The 20,658-nt window shown below is 31.6% G+C and overlaps 2 protein-coding genes across 2 annotated transcripts in view; one reads left to right on the forward strand and one right to left on the reverse strand.

Moving 5' to 3' along the window:
- The first annotated feature begins 698 nt into the window (after positions 1-698).
- On the forward strand, positions 699-1,977 carry LOC120422442 (replication factor C subunit 5). Its single transcript, XM_039585884.2, has 3 exons — positions 699-879; positions 936-1,601; positions 1,667-1,977. Exons 1-3 carry the CDS (start codon positions 783-785, stop codon positions 1,894-1,896), a joined length of 993 nt encoding a protein of 330 aa, XP_039441818.1. The 5' UTR covers positions 699-782; the 3' UTR covers positions 1,897-1,977.
- A 6,026-nt stretch (positions 1,978-8,003) lies between these two features.
- The window catches only part of LOC120422443 (coactosin-like protein), a 45,089-nt gene continuing 32,434 nt past the window's right edge, over positions 8,004-20,658 (reverse strand). The window contains exons 2-3 of the mRNA XM_039585886.2: positions 13,213-13,536; positions 8,004-8,757 (exon numbers count right to left, since the gene is read on the reverse strand). Of these exons, the coding sequence (XP_039441820.1) occupies positions 8,641-8,757; positions 13,213-13,536 (441 nt within the window). The 3' untranslated portion in view covers positions 8,004-8,640. The remainder of the gene's footprint in view (positions 8,758-13,212; positions 13,537-20,658) is intronic.

Below are 20,658 nucleotides of genomic sequence, written 5' to 3' on the forward strand. Positions count from 1 at the left end.
AAATATTTTTTCGAAGTTTATATACCCTAACTTGTGGGTCTCGTGGCGCAGGGGTAGCGGCTTCGGCTGCCGATCCCGATGTTGCTATGAGACGCGGGTTCGATTCCCGCCTTATCCACTGAGCTTCTATCGGATGGTGAAGTAAAACGTCGGTCCCGGTTTCTCCTGTCTCGTCAGAGGCGCTGGAGCAGAAATCCCACGTTAGAGGAAGGCCATGCCCCGGGGGGCGTAGTGCCAATAGTTTCGTTTTTATACCCTAACCAAAAATCATGATTTTCTGAGTTCCACCCATATAAGCATTTTTATAACCATATATGGAGCCTAACATTTGGAAAATGGCACAAAACTTTTGTAAACAATGGTGTATCCAAGGGTGTATCCCGTGTATCCCTTTCACTCAAATGACAGTTTACATAAGGTGTGAAAGGGACACACTCTTGGTTAAAAAAGTTATGTGCCCTAATGAAATGGCAAGCACGATATGGTTGGAGTGCCTAAACTCGAAAAATCGTATGAAAAGTATGATATTGAACTCAGAAGGATGTAGAACCTGATTTTGGTAAGAAGATTTTAAAAAATCGGTAAGACCGTGTAGATTCATCCATTCATGAGTTCATTCCAAGCGTTCGTCAACAACCGCGGCCGGTCTCGCGACAACTGTCAAACTCGTTTGGCGCAAAAACATTCGCAGTTCAGTTCGGTTCCAGACTTCTAAACAGTGTGGCGTGAGAATCTCTCAAGTTAATTTTTGTGTTTTGCTCCGAGCTTTTACGGTAATAATCATGCTGAAGGACGCCAAATCGAACCTGCCCTGGGTGGAGAAGTATCGCCCGGCCACGCTCGACGATCTAATCTCGCACGAGGAAATTATCTCCACGAGTAAGTTTCGATAGCTTAAAATTCTTGTAAAAGGTACTGATTCCTGATGTTTGTAGTCAACAAGTTCATCAACGAGAACCAGCTGCCGCACCTGCTGTTCTACGGTCCGCCCGGAACGGGCAAAACCAGCACGATTCTGGCCTGCGCCCGGCAGCTGTACAAACCGCAAACCTTCAACCAGATGGTGCTGGAGTTGAACGCGTCGGACGACCGTGGCATCAACATTGTCCGCGGCCAGATCCTGAACTTTGCCTCGACGCGGACGATCTTCAGCGGGGGCTACAAGCTGATCATCCTGGACGAGGCGGACGCCATGACGAACGACGCCCAGAACGCGCTCCGGCGGATCATCGAAAAGTACACGGACAACGTGCGGTTCTGCATCATCTGTAACTACCTGAGCAAGATCATTCCGGCGCTGCAGTCGCGTTGCACGCGGTTCCGCTTTGCGCCTCTGAACGCCGAGCAGATTCTGCCCCGGCTGGAGCACGTGGTGGAGGCGGAGGGCATCAAGGTGTCCGAGGACGGCAAGAAGGCGCTGATGACGCTGGCCGGCGGCGACATGCGCAAGGTGCTGAACGTGCTGCAGAGCACCTGGATGGCGTACAAGGACGTGACCGAGGACAACGTGTACACGTGCGTGGGCCACCCGCTCAAGAGCGACATCGCCAACATCGTCAAGTGGCTGCTCAACACCGAGAGCTTCAAGGAGATCTTCGAGAGTGAGTTCGTTTTAAGCACTTAGAGCAAATCTCCCATTTCTAACACAACTTCTGATCGTTCACAGACATCCAGGAGCTCAAAACAAACAAAGGGCTAGCGCTGGAGGACATCCTCACGGAGATCCACCTGTACGTGCACCGGATGGAGTTGCCGCCGCGGGTCATGTCGCTGCTGCTGATCAAGATGGCCGCCATCGAGGAGCGGCTGGCCGCCGGGTGCGTTGAGAAGCCCCAGATGGCGGCGTTGATTGCCGCTTTCCAGATTGCCCGCGATCAGGTTATCGTCGAGGGTTGAAGGGAAGGAGGAGGAGTTTTTGTAAGTTGTCTGGTCTGATTTATCCACATTGTTTGAATAAGTATTCTATTTCTATTTAAAGTCGGTTTTGTAAACGTCTTTTTTCGAAATAGGACGAAAGAAATGCACTGAGCTGTGGGGCTCGTCCATAAACTACGGGGACAAAATTAAAAAAATAACAAAATCAACAAAATTCACCGCACTGAATGAATTGTATAAATTGACCAAATTAACTAAATTGACCAAATCGACCAAATTAAACAAATTGACTAAATTAACCAAATGACAATTAAACATACTGGTTTTATCAGGGTTCTGAAAATTTTCATGCAGCCTAAATAGGCTTTTGTGGCCTACTAAAACCCTAAAGGGTAGTGGGAAATTGTCAAAATTGATCAATTCAACCAAATTAACTAAATTGTAGAAATTGATAAATTTGATAAATTGACCAAATTGACAAATTTGACCAAATTTCAAAATTTATAAATTTGACCAATTTGACAAAATTTAAATAATTAACAAAATTACCGAACTTACAAAACTTACAAAATTTACAAAATTTTCAAAATTTACAAAATTTACAAAATTTACAAAATTTACAAAATTTACCAAATTTACAAAATTTACAAAATTTACAAAATTTACAAAATTTACAAAATTTAAAAAATTTACAAAATTTACAAAATTTACAAAATTTACAAAATTTACAAAATTTACAAAATTTACAAAATTTACAAAATTTACAAAATTTACAAAATTTACAAAATTGTCAAAATTGATAAAATTGACAAAATTGACAAACTTGAAAAAATTGACAGACTTGATAAAATGGACAAACTTGATAAAATTGACCAAAAAACCAAATTGACCAAATCGACCAAATGGACAAATTTGACCAAATTTGATCAAATTGACCAAATTGACCAATTTGACAAACTTGATAAAATTGACCAAATGACCAAATTTATTAAATTGATCAAATTGACAAAACTGACAAAAATTTACAAAATTACCAAATTGACCAAATTACCAAAATTGTCCAAATTTATAACATTACCAAAATTGACCAAATTGACTAAATTTACCAATTTGACAAAATTAATAAAATTGACCAAATTGAAACAATTGACCAAATTGACAAACTTGATAAAATTGACAAAATTTAAAAAAATGACAAACTTGAAAAAATTGACAAACTTGAAAAAATTGACAAACTTGAAAAAATTGACAAACTTGAAAAAATTGACAAACTTGAAAAAATTGACCAAAAAAACAAATGGACCAAATCGACCAAATGGACAAATTTGACCTAATTTGATCAAATTGACCAAATTTACTAAATTGATCAAATTGACAAAACTGACAAAAATTGACAAAATTACAAAATTGATCAAATTATCAAAATTTACAAAATCTACAAAATTTACAAAATTTACAAAATTTACAAAATTTACAAAATTTACAAAATTTACAAAATTTACAAAATTTACAAAATTTACAAAATTTACAAAATTTACAAAATTTACAAAATTTACAAAATTTACAAAATTTACAAAATTTACAAAATTTACAAAATTTACAAAATTTACAAAATTTACAAAATTTACAAAATTTACAAAATTTACAAAATTTACAAAATTTACAAAATTTACAAAATTTACAAAATTTACAAAATTTACAAAATTTACAAAATTTACAAAATTTACAAAATTTACAAAATTTACAAAATTTACAAAATTTACAAAATTTACAAAATTTACAAAATTTACAAAATTTACAAAATTTACAAAATTTACAAAATTTACAAAATTTACAAAATTTACAAAATTTACAAAATTTACAAAATTTACAAAATTTACAAAATTTACAAAATTTACAAAATTTACAAAATTTACAAAATTTACAAAATTTACAAAATTTACAAAATTTACAAAATTTACAAAATTTACAAAATTTACAAAATTTACAAAATTTACAAAATTTACAAAATTTACAAAATTTACAAAATTTACAAAATTTACAAAATTTACAAAATTTACAAAATTTACAAAATTTACAAAATTTACAAAATTTACAAAATTTACAAAATTTACAAAATTTACAAAATTTACAAAATTTACAAAATTTACAAAATTTACAAAATTTACAAAATTTACAAAATTTACAAAATTTACAAAATTTACAAAATTTACAAAATTGATAAAATTGACAAACTTGATAAAATTGACCAAATCGACCAAATGGTCAAATTTGACCAAATTTGACAAAATTGACAAAATTGACAAAATTGACAAAATTGACAAAATTGACAAAATTGACAAAATTGACAAAATTGACAAAATTGACAAAATTGACAAAATTGACAAAATTGACAAAATTGACAAACTTGACCAAAAACCCAAATTGACCAAATCGACCAAATGGACAAATTTGACCAAATTTGATCAAATAGACAAAACTGACAAAAATTGACAAAATTACCAAATTGACCAAATTACCAAAATTGTCAAAATTGATAACATTAACAAAATTGACCAAATTGACAAAATTGATCAAATTGTCAAAATTGACTAAATTGATGAAATTGACCAAATGACCAAATTGACCAAATCGACAAATTTGACAAAATTGACAAACTTGATAAAATTGACCAAATGACCAAATTTACTAAATTTATCAAATTGACGAAACTGACAATAATTGACAAATTTACACAATGGACAAAAATGAAAAAATGACAAAATTGACAAAAATTACCAAATTGACAAAAATTACCATATAAATTAAATTCACCAAATTGACCAAAGTGACAAAATTGACAAAATTTAAAAAAATACAAAATTGAAAAAAAATTTAAAAATTGACAAAATAAAACTAAATTTAAAATGTTAAAATCGTGCTTGCCATATCATTAGGGCACATACCTTTTATAGACAAGAGTGTGTCCCTTTCACACCTTATGTAAACTGTCATTCGAGTGATTGGGATACACTATTGTTTACAAAAGTTATGTGCCCTTTTGAAATGTTAGGCTCCAAATGAGCAAATAAAAAAAAATTAAACATTCAAACATTTCATGCAATAAATAATAACAGAAAAAACTATATTTGTAGCAAAATTATTCTCATACTTACAAAATCCTAAAAATAAAAATAATAAAAATTTAACGATATCCAAAATAAACAAAGCCTGCAAAAAACAAAATCTATAAAATTAACAACATTGATACATTGCTCATAACTGAAAACATAATATTTTTTCAGTGTAGTATAGTCACCTGGATAGTAAACTAGCTTATATCTGTAAGCCCATACATCCAATTTAAATGTGGTCAAAGACAAACTTATGGGAAATTGGTCGAGCTTTCCCGTAAAAATATTTTCGAGACTGAAAAATCAAGTCTGTCATATAGAAATTGCCAAAAGCCACCAAAAAACCTATTTTTTCAACATTTTTATTTTTAAAATCGCTGTAACTTCACAAGGATTGGACTTAGGACAATGGTCAATATGGAGACTTTTATGTAAAATTGTCTTTTTGTCTTCACAAAAATTTTGAACGAAAAAAAAATCGTGGGTTCACTTTCAAATTTGACTTTTAAACTTAAAAATCAAAAAATCTCATAAAAGTAGAGTGTTTTTTTCTTTCAGTGTGTTTTTTTCGGAAAGCCCGTAAAATTTTCTACAAGTTTGTCTTTGACCACTTTTTGATGCGATGCAACGGCTTCGAGACACAGCAATATTTAAATTACGAAATACAAAAATATTTAAAACACTTACGCCCTTCCCAAATGTCATTATCGAGCAGGCTTGCCACAAATACAGATTTTTTTGACACATACCAAACACTCAATCGAGTATAACTTTAAAGAATAATATTCTTACCAAAAACTGAACATGCCAAAAGATGCTAACAATGTTTATCTTTTTGGCCAATTTAACAAAAACTGCTCAAATTTATTTTAACTGTAAAAAAAAATCGTTTGTGTTTTGGGCCTGTGCTGAAAAATCTGTATTTGTGGCAAGCCTGTTATCGAGTGTAACTGACTCCATATAGACAAAAATGGCTTATATATGAAATCGGAGAGGGTCGAGAAAAAAGTACCTACAAAATTCCTGTTTTGGGCTGGAATTGCTCTGTAGCGAAATTTTGACGATTATTTGACCATATTTGAGTGACTCGAATAAGATTAATTATATTTTTTTTTCTTTTTTTCCAAAAAATATAGTTTTTTGTTGTTGCAATAAGGCCGATGCAAATATTTTAAAAAGTTTTTGTCCCTCGGCCCTGGCCAAGGTCAAGGGGGGGGCAAAAAAATAAAAAAATATAAAAATTTAAATAACAAGCCATAGTCTTCACATTTCAATGAAAAAAGTGTTTTAAAATGCATTTTACACTAGTTCAGTTGTTTTGCAATCATTAGTTTTAAAAAATCTAAGATCTGACAAAAACAAAAATTGTATCGAAAAAAAAGATTTTGCATCGAAAATTTTCAAAAAATCTTAAGATTTTTTAACAAACCCAAACATGCTAAAAATGATTTTAAACGCAGGAGAATGTATTTTAATTTGATTTCAGCTGGTTGCACTTGAATTTTCATTGAAATTTTGAATTTTATTGTAAAAATATTTTTTTTGCCCCCTGATTTTTCGGGCCAAATTCGAAGGGGGGGGGGGGGTGACAAAAACTTTTAAAAATATTTGTACCAGCCTAATTGGTTTTTTTAGAAAGATAAAAAAAAACAAAGGCTCACGCTTTGCTCTATACAATTTGGCCTTTTGAGATTCATGCATTCATGCTTTCATAAGACACCCAAATAATCAAGTTTTATGCATAAAATAAAAAAAATTAAAGTCACAATAGAATGGTCGCAACACTTGCTTAGAGCGTATCCTGGACCTTCAGCCATCCCAAAAACCATCCAACACGAAGTGAAACTTCTTTGGGGATACCGCGGAGATTTTCCCTTTTCCTCTTTTAAAAGTTGGACATCAACACTTCTACGCAAGTTGGGCTAAGACAATCATCACAACTAACATTTTTTTTGACAGCTCGTTCGAAGTAGGGACCTACATAGGGAAATGAAATGTTCTGGGAGAGATTTCAAACACCCAAAGTCATTAAAATTTAAGGTTGAAAAACTTGTAGTTTTTCTTTGGTGTTGGCACTTTTCTTGTATAGAACAAGTACAAACATAATAAAAACTACCAGATTATTATCAACAACAGTTTTACAATACTTGTAATTGTTATAAGTCTCGTTTTTTTGCCAAAATTATTTTTAAATTGATTCCAACCTTGTTCTTGCATGATCTTGTTGCTCGATTGGAACCCCGATTTGACAGTTCGATTGGAACCCTGAGAGTGACATTTCGCCTCTCCATATAGAGTTATCTACGTGCGCATGTATTGCGTGTACGTACACGAAAAAGATTGAGGTTAAATTTTGTACCCGCCAGCAAAACAAATGGTGTGCTAGTGTGCGTGAGCTCGGTCTTAGATAACTCTATAGGCTCTCTAGTTCGAAGGGGGCCATACACTTAAAATCAAAAGTATCCTTTTTAAACTGCAATGATACTCAGTTTTCGTTTAAACCGAACCAACTCAGTAACGAGTAAATGGGGAATGTATTTCACTCAATGTTCGTCTAGTTCTGAGTTAAATTCACTCAAATTTGACAGATACTCCATTTATTCATTTCTGAGTAGGTTTTGATGGTACTCAGATGACTACACTCTTAAGGAAGTTTTACCCATTTAGTAGGTAAAACAGTAATCTATAAATGATTTTCGGATAGTTTTTCGACCCAAAATCAAACAACCACACTTTTTGAAAGTTTTTTTTTCGGGTATATTTATTATGCCGTCAAAATTGCGACGCCTTTCACTAGTTACTTCGTCTTCTTCGTCTTCTTGCTCTACTACACAGGTTTCGTGTTTACGGTTTTATACAATTGATAAAAAATTGCTCAAAAAGGAAATCTGATTTCAGTTTCGGTGATTTTTTTTTTCTGCTTCGTCATCTTCACGACTCTGGTGTTTCTCGTCACTTGCATATTAAACGTTAACATTTTTGTTTGCCTTTCATTTCATATTATTTTTTTATTTCTTCTTCTTCTTCTTTATTTTGCATACGCGCACTTAACAACTAGTCCAATTAATATGATAATATTGCAGTTTCGTTTCCTTTCAATGTTTTGCGTTCCACGTTGCATATTCATTAATTAATTGTGTGATTGTGTGTGTTTTAGTTTTCCTACTACAGTTTAATCATTGAGATAGATACGTCCATATTTTGATCATGCTTGTCCTTGTGTTTTAACCTTAAAATGAAAATCGTCGTCCAAATGTTTGCTTCCGAATTTCGGGTTGTCAACTGTCTTTCAAAATCACAATTTCGAATAAATACTTTTTTAAGGGTTTGAGAAGAAATTAGAAGAAAGCGAAACTTGTTATAAATAGTTTTTGTTTGTTTTTTTTGTTAGTAAACACAGTTAATGTGGGGGTGCCCCTTACTTAGTACATGAAAATGGGCATCCTTGATCATGCTTGTTTTGTTCTTCTTCTTCCTGAACAGAAAAAAAACCTACGACGCGTGCCTGCCTTGGATGATGATCCTCTTCTAATCGTATATCCTATTAATTAGCGACATTGTTTTCTTTTTAAATCCTGGTGGAAGTATGTGGTGTGGGAGTGTGTGAGTGCTGGTTTTGTTTTGCTTGTGTGGGGGTGATGAATTGGTCAACCTACAGCTCGCGCACACCCGTGCCATAGTTTGCACCGCCGGCCTTGTTCAGATGCTCCTTGAACATCTCCAGGTTGAGGTCGGCACTCGTTTCCACCTGCAGCTCGACGGCAAAGTTCTGGAAGGAAAAGGGAGAGAGAGAAGAGGGAAATGTTTGGTTAGAAAATAGTAACACATAACCTATTTTCTGATATTTTCTTCATTTACTATTTGACTTTTTAAAATTTTCATTGAATTTCTGAGGTTTTTCAACATTAATTTTATTCATTTTTTTCCAAAAATAATTTTTGAATAGTTTTTGATTGCCTTCAATTTCTTGAATATTTTTGAGTGTCTTGGTTTATTTTTTAATTTTCTTGGATTGAATAGAATTGCATTTTTTTAAATTCTATTCACATTTTCAAAAAACACAATTATGGTCGTGAAATTTTAATTAAAATAATTTAAAACTGAACTGCCTTTAATTTTTTAAAGCGCTATATTATTAAAAAATCATAAAATACTTCAAGTTCTATTCTATGTTAGACATTGCTTGAAATTTAAGAAATTAAAATTTCTAGAAATTCATCATTTTCTAAAAAAATAGAACAATCAATATTCAAAACATTTTCAAAACCAATAGTGCTGGATTTTTAGAAATATCAATCAAATCTATTGGATTCTAGGAAATTTTAATTAATTTAAAAAGTTTCGTGAAATTTAAGAAATTAAAAAAAAATGTAAATAAAAAAAGTTAAAATATTCTTGAGATCCAAAAATTCAAGATTTTTAAGAATTTTAATAAAATCATGAAATTCTAGGACTTTAAATGAATTTAAGAAATTTCATAAGAATTAAAAAATCTAAATCAAAGTTTCTTTCTAAGATAAGTTGATAAATTTCTTCATGTCTTTAATTTTTTTTTTAATTTAAAATTTTTCAAACTTTTTAATTTTTTTTATTTTCTTAATTTTATGATTTTCTTGATTAACTAAAATATGACAAATTTCTTGTATTTCTTGATTTACTAAAATTTTATTCTCTTAGAAAGAAACTTTGATTAAGATTTTTTTAAATTCTTAATTTTCATGAAATTTCTTAAATTAATTAAAATTCTTAGAACTTCATGATTTTATTAAAATTTATAAAATTCTTGTATTTTTGGATCTCAAGAATATTTTAAATTTTATTATTTTAATATTTTTTTATTTTTTTGAATTTCATGAAACGTTTAAAATTATTTTAAATTTCCGTCAATTGATTTCATTGATATTTCTAAAAATCTAGAACTTTTGGTTCCAAGAATGTTTTGAATTTTTAAATTTTGATTGTTTTATTTTATTAGAAAATAATAAATTCCTAGAAATTTTAATTTCTTAATTTTAAATAAAAGCCTTAAATTACATTATCATGATTTTATTAAAATTATTGAAAAAAAATAAGGTTTCATGAATATTTTAAATTTTATTATTTTCAAATTTTCTAACAAATTTTAAATTCCTTAAATTAAATGATTTTTTTAAAATTAATTTTAATTTCCTGAAATTTATTGGTTTCATTGATATTTCTAAAAATCTTTATGTTTTGGTTTCCAGAATGTTTTGATTTTTTTTAATTTCCAAAATTTCCTGTTCATTTTAAATTTGTTGTTTTTTTATGTTACAGATTATGACAAATTTCCAAAATTTTTGATATTCTTAATTTTATAAATATTTTTTTTTGATTGCTTAGAACATGATAAATTTTTTATAACGCTTTTTTGTAATTCTCGATTTTTTAGCTTTATTTTTAATTTTTTAATTTTTCTTAAACTTTAAGATTTTTTATGTGTTTTAAATTTCTTGAATAACTCAAAATTATTGAATTTTTCAAAGTTATTAATTTTTGAAATTTTTATAAAATTGCCAAATGAATTTAATTTTTAATTCGTTTTTTTAATCATGATTATTTTTTTAAATTTCTTTAATTTTTTTAAAATTCTTTAAATCAATTGATTTATTGAAAATCTAAATAGAATAAATTTCTTGAATTTCAAGAATATCTTGAACTTTTTGAATTTAAAGAAATTTTTGAAGGGTTTGAACTTACTTAAATTCCTACAAAATCTAAAAAAAATTAAACCTTCAGATTTTTTTGGAATTTGCTTAAGGGGTTACATGCATGTAGAAAATCACAAAATTTCATATTACAGAAAATTTTATTAAATCCACTTAAGTAACTGAGTTAGAGCCAATTTAGGCTCAGAATTTTGCCATGCGCAAAGCCAACTGTCTAACTTTCTGAGCGTTTTTCTCTGAACACCAAGTTGATTACGGGTGCCACGATATCTCGAGATGGGACGGACCAAATTGGTTGAAATTTTGGGCGAAGACTCTCAAGACATATCCCGTGTGCATGACGAAGCCCGATTTTGAAATTTTTAATTATCAAAAAATGCAAAAATCAATAACTGGAAAAATATTTTTATCTTTTTTAAAAATAAACTTTTTGAAAATCGGCCTTCGTCATGCACACGGGACCGGTTTAACGAGTCTTCACCAAAATTTTGAGCCGATTTGGTTGAAGCAATGTTGAGATATCGTGGCACCCGTTTTTTGAAACTGCTAACTTCAAATAGCTATATCTCGGCAACGGTACAACCAAATGGCTTCAAATTTGTTTTGTTAGTAGATGAAAATGTATATTTTAATGCCTTGAAAATGGATATTGAAAAAAGTTAAAGTGTGAGCTCAAACCAACCTCTGACATTTTAGCCGATTTACATGTATGTAACCCCTTAATTTTAAGTTTATAATTTATATTTTTTTGATTTTATTTGAATATTTTGAATTTTGTGATTTTTAAGAAGTTACTGATTACATTAACTTTTAGAATTTGTAAAAAATTTTTTTTCCTAAATTGAAAAATTTTTTAAGTTTTAAAAATTTGAGTTTTCAAACTCTTTTTTCTAACTCCTCAGATTATTTCATTTTTTTTTTTAAATTTCGTAGATTCTTGAAATTCCTTTTTTTAATGGCTTGAGTTTCTTAAATTTCCAGAATATCTATTCAATTCAATTAGTGTTTTATTAGAATTTAACAGTTCTGCTTATTTGTTTTCAATTTCCTGAATTTCTTAGAAAAATTAAATCTTGTATTTCTTTAAAATTTCAGAATTCTTAGAATTTTGCGCTTTTATTTTTTTATTTGTTTGTTTGCTTTTGTGTTTTCGAATTTTTTACAGTGTGTTTGATTTTTTTTGATAGTTTTACATTTTTCGATGATTTAATTTTTATTTTTTTAATTTCTTCGTCGAATATACATTTGGATTAATTTTTTTTAAACGTTTTTAATTTAATTTATTTTATTTTATTCAATTCCATAATTTTATTCAAAAAAATAAAAAAAGAAATTTAAAAACGTTAAAAAATAAATATTATAAAAGAACATCAATTTGTTTGAGCCTCATAAAATTTATTAAATTTGTTTAATAAGATTAATAAAAAGAATAAAATGAATAGAATGAATAAAATGAATAAAATAAATAAAATGAATAAAATGAATAAAATGAATAAAATGAATAAAATGAATAAAATGAATAAAATGAATAAAATGAATAAAATGAATAAAATGAATAAAATGAATAAAATGAATAAAATGAATAAAATGAATAAAATGAATAAAATGAATAAAATGAATAAAATGAATAAAATGAATAAAATGAATAAAATGAATAAAATGAATAAAATGAATAAAATGAATAAAATGAATAAAATGAATAAAATGAATAAAATGAATAAAATGAATAAAATGAATAAAATGAATAAAATGAATAAAATGAATAAAATGAATAAAATGAATAAAATGAATAAAATGAATAAAATGAATAAAATGAATAAAATGAATAAAATGAATAAAATGAATAAAATGAATAAAATGAATAAAATGAATAAAATGAATAAAATGAATAAAATGAATAAAATGAATAAAATGAATAAAATGAATAAAATGAATAAAATGAATAAAATGAATAAAATGAATAAAATGAATAAAATGAATAAAATGAATAAAATGAATAAAATGAATAAAATGAATAAAATGAATAAAATGAATAAAATGAATAAAATGAATGAAATGAATAAAATGAATAAAATGAATAAAATGAATAAAATGAATAAAATGAATAAAATGAATAAAATGAATAAAATGAATAAAATGAATAAAATGAATGAAATGAATAAAATGAATAAAATGAATAAAATGAATAAAATGAATAAAATGAATAAAATGAATCAAATGAATAAAATGAATAAAAGGAACAAAATGATTAAAATGATTAAAAAGAATAAAATGAATGAAATTAATAAAATGAACAAAAAGTATAATGAATACAATTGAAATTGTTAAGATTTTTTTCAGCGAGATTCCACACATTTTTTGCTGAATTCTGAGTGAATTTCACTCAAATCTGACAGATGCCCAATTTACTCATTTCTGCGTAGATTTGGTTTTGAAGAAAACTGAGTGATTTAAAACGATGGTGATGTTTAGCTTAGGGCTGGAACGTGATCCACAACGCGGTCCAAACCCCTATACAAAAAAAGCTCGAAACTCACATTGATCACATCCTTGATGATTGACTTGTCGGTGCTCATCTTGGCGCGCTGCATCACGCCCACCTCGGGCCCGATCCAGGTCAGGAACAGGAACTTGCTGCGCTTGGACATCTCGTCGCCCATCTGTATCCGGATGTAGCCGAAGGCGCGCTCGTTGTCCGCAAACTCGGCGCAGAACTCGTCAAAGCCCAGGCCCTTGGCCGCGCACACGATCTTAAGGCCGTCGAATTTGAACACCGCCCACTCGTTGTCCGTCAGGTTGGACCGGATGTCCTCGTACGCTTCCCGGATCGCTTCCTTGTCCAGGCTGGTGGGCAGGGCCATCTGTGGAAAGCAAGCGGACGATGAGTTAATTATGATTGGAATGTTGTTCGCGATTTATTAGCGTGCAAGCATTATGTAGGTTATGTTCGGTGTATGGAAACGGTAACGAAAGTGATAGTATTTCTATTCGCTATTGCACAACTTTGTGTCGGAATCAGCCAAGTGTACCGCACTGGCATGCAACGTTCGAGGAAAAATTCTTCCGCGCCGTGGGTTGCGAAAGTGAAAATTTCCCCGGCGCCTAACCTCAAAAACCACATTTAATTGACCACTAATCAGCCATTTTGCACGCCTCATTGGGCGGCGACGGCTCCGCGCCACGCCACAGTTGACAGTTTAAATTAAATATGGCGGAGGCACGTGTGCGGTTTTTCGCAAAAAAATAAATCGGAGCAAAAATTTTCAATTGCCTCATCCGTTACCGTTAGCAACGGGGTTGTTTTGCATGCGCCGCAAGGTGGAGAAGATAAACAAAAGAAACGTCAAAGAAGAGGAAGAGGAAGCGTCATCTGCGCTGTGGAGGTAATTTGGGCAGTGGCGTAGTAGGCTACTGTTTCGCAATCCGATCGCAATTAAACAAATGACCGCCATCTTTGATTGGCGGGCGTAACACCAATCAAAATGATTGTTTTGCGTGCATGTGGCTTATGACCTAACTCTGAGAGGTCGGTAGAACTGTCGAATGGTTGTTTTCAGGTTTTTCAGCATGAAAATGATTTTGTGGATCACGTTCCAACCGACGCGACGAGCAGAACTGTCAGCGGAGGGGGGGGGGGGACATGCTCCACAAAATCATGTTTATGCTGAAAAACCAACTGAAAAACTAACTTAATCCACCTATGTGGTTGGAGCCTTCCTCACAACAATGGCTGTACACAAGTTTCATCTATTTTTTAGATCCGGCTTCCAAAAAGTACATCGATATCACTTAAGTGGCCATATCTCAAGACAGGGTTGCCAGATCTTCAATGTTTTGGACTCGTTGGAAAGGTCTTTTGATAACCTAACCAACGATGGGTTGGATGATGGATCCGGACATAGTTTACATACATTTAAGTGAGATCCGGCTTCAAAAAAGTACATCAATATCACATAAGAGGCCATATCTCGAGACAGGGTTGCCAGATCCTCAATGTTTTAGACTCGTTGGAAAGGTCTTTTGATAACCTAACCAACGATGGGTCGGATGATGGACCCGGAGATAGTTTACATACAGTTAAGTGAGATCCAAATATATGTGAAAACACATTTTTATACATAACTTTTGAACTACTTATCGAAACTTCAATCTGTATAAAACTCGATCTATGGGACCCTAAACCAAGTCGAATGCAACAAGTTCGGGTAAAATCGGTTTAGCCAGTGCCGAGAAACATGAGCTAGTTTGTTGGTCACATACATACATACACACACACATACACACAGACATTTGTTCAGTTTTCGATTCTGAGTCGATATGTATACATGAAGGTGGGTCTACGACGTTTTAATACGAAGTTCATTTTTAGAGCAGGATTATAGCCTTACCTCAGTGAGGAAGGCAAAACGACCTTTTGACAGTTCTACCGACCTCTTGGAGTTGGGTCATAATCCACATACGCAAAACAATAATTTTGACTGAAAAAAACAGGTTATTGAGAAAAAAAGATTTTAAATTCCGGAAATTCTGAAAATTTAAAAAAATTAAGATAATTTAGAAAATTTAAATATTTTATGAAATTAAAAAAAATCAAGGCATTAAAAAAATCCAAAAAACACAAGTAATTTAAGATACTCTGGAAATTTTAGAAACTCAATTAATCAAAAACATTAAGAATATTAAGAATTTTATGAAATTCAAAAATTCAAATCATCTGGGAAATAAGAATGGATAAAATAGTCTAAGAATCTTTAAGAAAAAAAAAACAAGAAATTAAAAATTACTGCAAAATAAAAAATTTCAATAAATTAAAAAAAACAACAACAAAAATGAGTTTTCAAAATAATGAAATTCGAAATATTTATAAAAAATCAGAAGCCAAATTTAAGAAATTTGAAAATTTTAAAAAAAATCAAAGATTTAAAAAAAATTATAATATAAAGAAAGTTACGTTACTTTAATACTCAAACAAATCATTAAATTCAAGAGACTAAAAATTAAAGATCTTCTAGAAATTTATTGCATTCTAAAAAATCGAGAAAATAAAAACAAAATAAGAAAGTAATGAATAATGGCGATTCTAGAAATTTATGAAATTTAAGAAATTCAAAAAACAATAAAAAAATAAAAAAAATTATAAGAGGGATTTCAGGAATTTAAAGAACCCCAGCAAATTTATGCAAATAAAAAAAAATAAAACAGAAATTCAAAATATCCCACAATTCAAGATTTTTAAGAATTACAAAACAATCAAGAAATTTTGGGAATTTAAGTTAATTTAAAGAATTCAAAAATGTCAAAAATTTGGAATTAATAAAGCAAATAAAAACAAATAAAATAAAGGTCTCAATTTAAAATAAGAAATTGAATAACTTTAAGTCATTTTGGCAATTTGAGAAATTCTAGTAATCAAGAATTCAAGAAAAACATTAAATTTAAAAAATTATGGAATTAAAAAAATGATCTTCAAACACAAAAAACAAGAATTTTAAGAAGTTTTTTATATTCTAAGATTTAAATAAATCTAACTATGAATTTTTCAATTCCTTTTTTTTAATTGCTCAGATTACTTGAACAATTCTTGAAATTCTTATTTATTTTGAAATTAAAATTAAGAAGTTGAATCAATTTAAGCCATTTATCAATTTCATGAAAATTAACAAAATAAAAAAGTTCCAGGAATTCCAAAATTTTGAGAAATTCTAGCAATTGAAAATATCAAGAAAAACATTAGATTTAAAAAAATTATAGAAATTAAAAAAAAATAATCCTCAAATGCAAAAAAAAACAATAATTTAAAGAATAAAAAAATATCATATTCTAAGATTCCAAAAACTCAAATTTTGATTTTTTTTAATTCTTATGTTTTTACTCGAATTTTTAAATTTCATACAATTCTTGAAATTCTTATTTATTCTAAAATTAAAAATCTAAATTTAAAATAAGAAGTTCAATATATTTTAGCTAAATGACTTGTGAACGGACTAAATTGACTCATGAAATTTAAAAAATAAATAACTTCCAGGAATTCTAGAATTTTGAGGAATTCTAGAATTTTGAGAAATTCTACAATTTAAAAATATCAAGAAAAACAATTTATTTGAAAATTTTTTGAAATTTAATAAAAATGATCTTCAAAAACAAAAGAAAACTAGAATTTCAAGAATTTTAAGAAATTTATCATATTCTAAGGTTCCAGAAATTAAAGAATTTAAAACAAAAATCTTCAGCATAAAAAATGATTCTGTGGATCACGTTCCAACCCTACGCACGACGCGCGGAACTGTCAACGGTAGGGGTGGACACAATCCACAAAACTTTTTTTTTATTTTTTTATTAAACCGTTTTTTGTTGGTTCAAATCGTTGTGGAATGTGAACCGGTGAGATCGCGCCTGCTTAAGGGGCGGATCGTTGATTTCACCTGCGATGTGTTTGGGTTGATTGTTTGTTCACGGGTTTTCGTGTTCGATCAGCGCGATTTTTTTTTGCGTTGTTTCGTGGTTTCGGTTCGGTTGATGATGCACGCAGAGAGTTGAGCGAAAATAATAGGTGACTGACTGACGGTGGGCAGCTGCCTAAGCTTTTAGCTAAGCGTTGTGTAGCTACAAATTGTGCTTTTGCTGCTAATTGTGTATCATGAGATACAGTTTCTCTCTGCTGCTTTTCGGTGTGTGAACCTCCGGAGCTCGAATTTCGAATGCTTGTTCGGGGTTTTTTTCACTTCTTATTGCTACTCTGTGGTACTAATGATGACTTTTCTGTTTTTTTACAGGTGCCAGCCACAGATGGTCCACGTTCAAGGTAAGTGGACCTTAATTCAGGAAAACTTTCCACCGTTGACAGAAAGAAATTGATAAACTTTAAATCAGTTCCGAATGAGCTGATTGCTTTCAACTTTCAAAAAAAAACTACATTTGTCACGCTTTTCCCTAACCTCCAAAGAAACATGATCCACAACGTCTCCGGAAGAACGTCATATGAAATCCATTCATCACCTCAATTCGCAATAAAAAAGTCACCCGTTTATAGAACGATCGCGCGAGGAATTCTTTGTCAAACCTACATATGGGCGACCCTGAACCGGACGCCACAACAACGCACACGCCTTAGGGCCCTTACAGAGTGGACGCTGCAAGCGATGCTACAAGCAACGCGACTAATTTGACAGGCGAAGCGACTACGCGCGACTCATTTGCGGCCAGCAGAAATCGCTCGCCTATTCAGAGTAGAAGCGATTTTTCGCTGCGCTACAAGCGACGAACAAGCAACTGTCAAATTGGTCGCGCGACCGACCTGTGCAAACCGAGGTCAGTCGCTTGCAAATCAAGCGATTTAAATTGATTCTGATGTTTTGTTCAGCTTTTCGCTATTCAAAATTTCGAACAAAATGAGCAGAAGAATTGTTTAATGCAATAAATAAAGTACATTTAATTAAAAAATTGCAAAATGGTTCGAAATAAATTTTAAATTGTAAATAAAAAATAAAAAATAAAAAAATCAAAATTCTTCATATTGGAAGGGCATCTCAGAAAGGGTCCACCGAAATAATTTGGTGGCCACTGGCCACTCCGGAACCGGTTCTGAATGTCCTCCGGGGAACCACTGAAGTGGCCAATATCTGATCAAAACAAAACCAGTCAATATTAGTATTGAAATTCTTCATTTTGGAAGGACATCTCAGAAATGGTCCACCAAAATAATTTGGTGGCCACTGGCCACTCCGGAACCGGTTCTAAATGTCCTCCGGGGAACCACCGATGTGGCCAATATCTGATCAGAAGAAAACTAGTCAATGTTGGTATCAAAATTCTTCATATTGGAAGGGCATCTCAGAAAGGGTCCACCGAAATAATTTGGTGGCCATTGGCCACTCCGGAACCGGTTCTAAATGTCCTCCGGGGAACCACCGAAGTGGCAAATACCTGTTCAGAAGAAAACTAGTCAATGTTGGTATCAAAATTCTTCATATTGGAAGGGCATCTCAGAATGGGTCCACCGAAATAATTTGGTGGCCACTGGCCACTCCGGAACCGGTTCTGAATGTCCTCCGGGGAACCACCGAAGTGGCCAATATCTGATCAAAGCAAAACCAGTCAATATTGGTATCGAATTTCTTCATTTTGGAAGGACATCTCAGAAATGGTCCACCAAAATAAATTGGTGGCCACTGGCCACTCCGGAACCGGTTCTAAATGTCCTCCGGGGAACCACCGATGTGGCCAATATCTGATCAGAAGAAAACTAGTCAATATTGGTATCGAATTTCTTCATTTTGGAAGGACATCTCAGAAATGGTCCACCAAAATAATTTGGTGGCCACTGGCCACTCCGGAACCGGTTCTAAATGTCCTCCGGGGAACCACCGATGTGGCCAATATCTGATCAGAAGAAAACTAGTCAATGTTGGTATCAAAATTCTTCATATTGGAAGGGCATCTCAAAAAGGGTTCACCGAAATAATTTGGTGGCCACTGGCCACTCCGGAACCGGTTATGAATGTCCTCCGGGGAACCACCGAAGTGGCCAATATCTGATCAGGACAAAATCAGTCAATATTGGTATCAAAATTCTGCATTTTGGAAGAACGTCTAAAAATTGGTCCACCGAAATAATTTGGTGGCCACTGGCCACTCCGGAACCGGTTATGAATGTCCTCCGGGGAACCACCGAAGTGGCCAATATCTGATCAAAGCAAAACCAGTCAATATTGGTATCGAAATTCTTCATTTTGGCCACTCCGGAACTGGTTCTGAATGTCCTCCGGGGAACCACCGAAGTGGCCAATATCTGATCAGGACAAAATCAGTCAATATTGGTATCAAAATTCTGCATTTTGGAAGAACGTCTAAAAATTGGTCCACCGAAATAATTTGGTGGCCACTGGCCACTCCGGAACCGGTTATGAATGTCCTCCGGGGAACCACCGAAGTGGCCAATATCTGATCAAAGCAAAACCAGTCAATATTGGTATCGAAATTCTTCATTTTGGCCACTCCGGAACTGGTTCTGAATGTCCTCCGGGGAACCACCGAAGTGGCCAATATCTGATCAGGACAAAACCAGTCATTATTGGTATCAAAATTCTTCATATTGCAAGGACATCTCAGAAAGGGTCCGCCGAAATAATTTGGTGGCCACTGGCCATTCGCCACTCCGGAACAACCGAAGTGGCCAATATCTGATCAGGGCAAAACCTGTCAATATTGGTATCGAAATTCTTCATTTTGGAAGGACATCTCGGAAATGGTCCATGGCGTTCATAAGGAAAATGTACTTGAATGACAATCAACCATTTGAATTTTAATAAAATGGAGTTGCAGAACTTAAATTTGTTCAAAGTAACAAAATACAAAAAAAAAAAACAAAACAAAAATTTGATACGATTATCGGAAGTCTACATAGAACCCCAAAGTCCCATAGAAACCTTCGGATAATCGAGGCTGGACTGCATAACTTTGTCAAAGAAATCGTATCGATCAGAACACTTTTCAGTAAGCGTCTTTTGAATTTGTATTTTGAAAACATTTTTGTATGGACATTGGACACAATGCAAAATCTTGATTCATTGGTAAAAATGTAGGTGTGTATGGTAATGTAGTAAGCAATCCAGGTGAAGCCGTCACTAATTCTCAAGGAAAACAGATCATCATCGAGATCATCATTCTAAAATTCTATAGAATTTTAAAACCTGAAATTTTAAAAATCTAAACATTTGAAATTCTTAAATTCTTAAATTCTTAAATTCTTAAATTCTTAAATTCTTAAATTCTTAAATTCTTAAATTCTTAAATTCTTAAATTCTTAAATTCTTAAATTCTGAAATTCTTAAATCCTTAAATTCTTAAATTCTTAAATTCTTAAATTCTTAAATTCTTAAATTCTTAAATTCTTAAATTCTTAAATTCTTAAATTCTTAAATTCTTAAATTCTTAAATTCTTAAATTCTTAAATTCTTAAATTCTTAAATTCTTAAATTCTTAAA

This window comes from Culex pipiens, chromosome 1, assembly GCF_016801865.2.
Source record: "Culex pipiens pallens isolate TS chromosome 1, TS_CPP_V2, whole genome shotgun sequence".
In the NCBI taxonomy this organism is placed as follows: domain Eukaryota; kingdom Metazoa; phylum Arthropoda; class Insecta; order Diptera; family Culicidae; genus Culex; species Culex pipiens.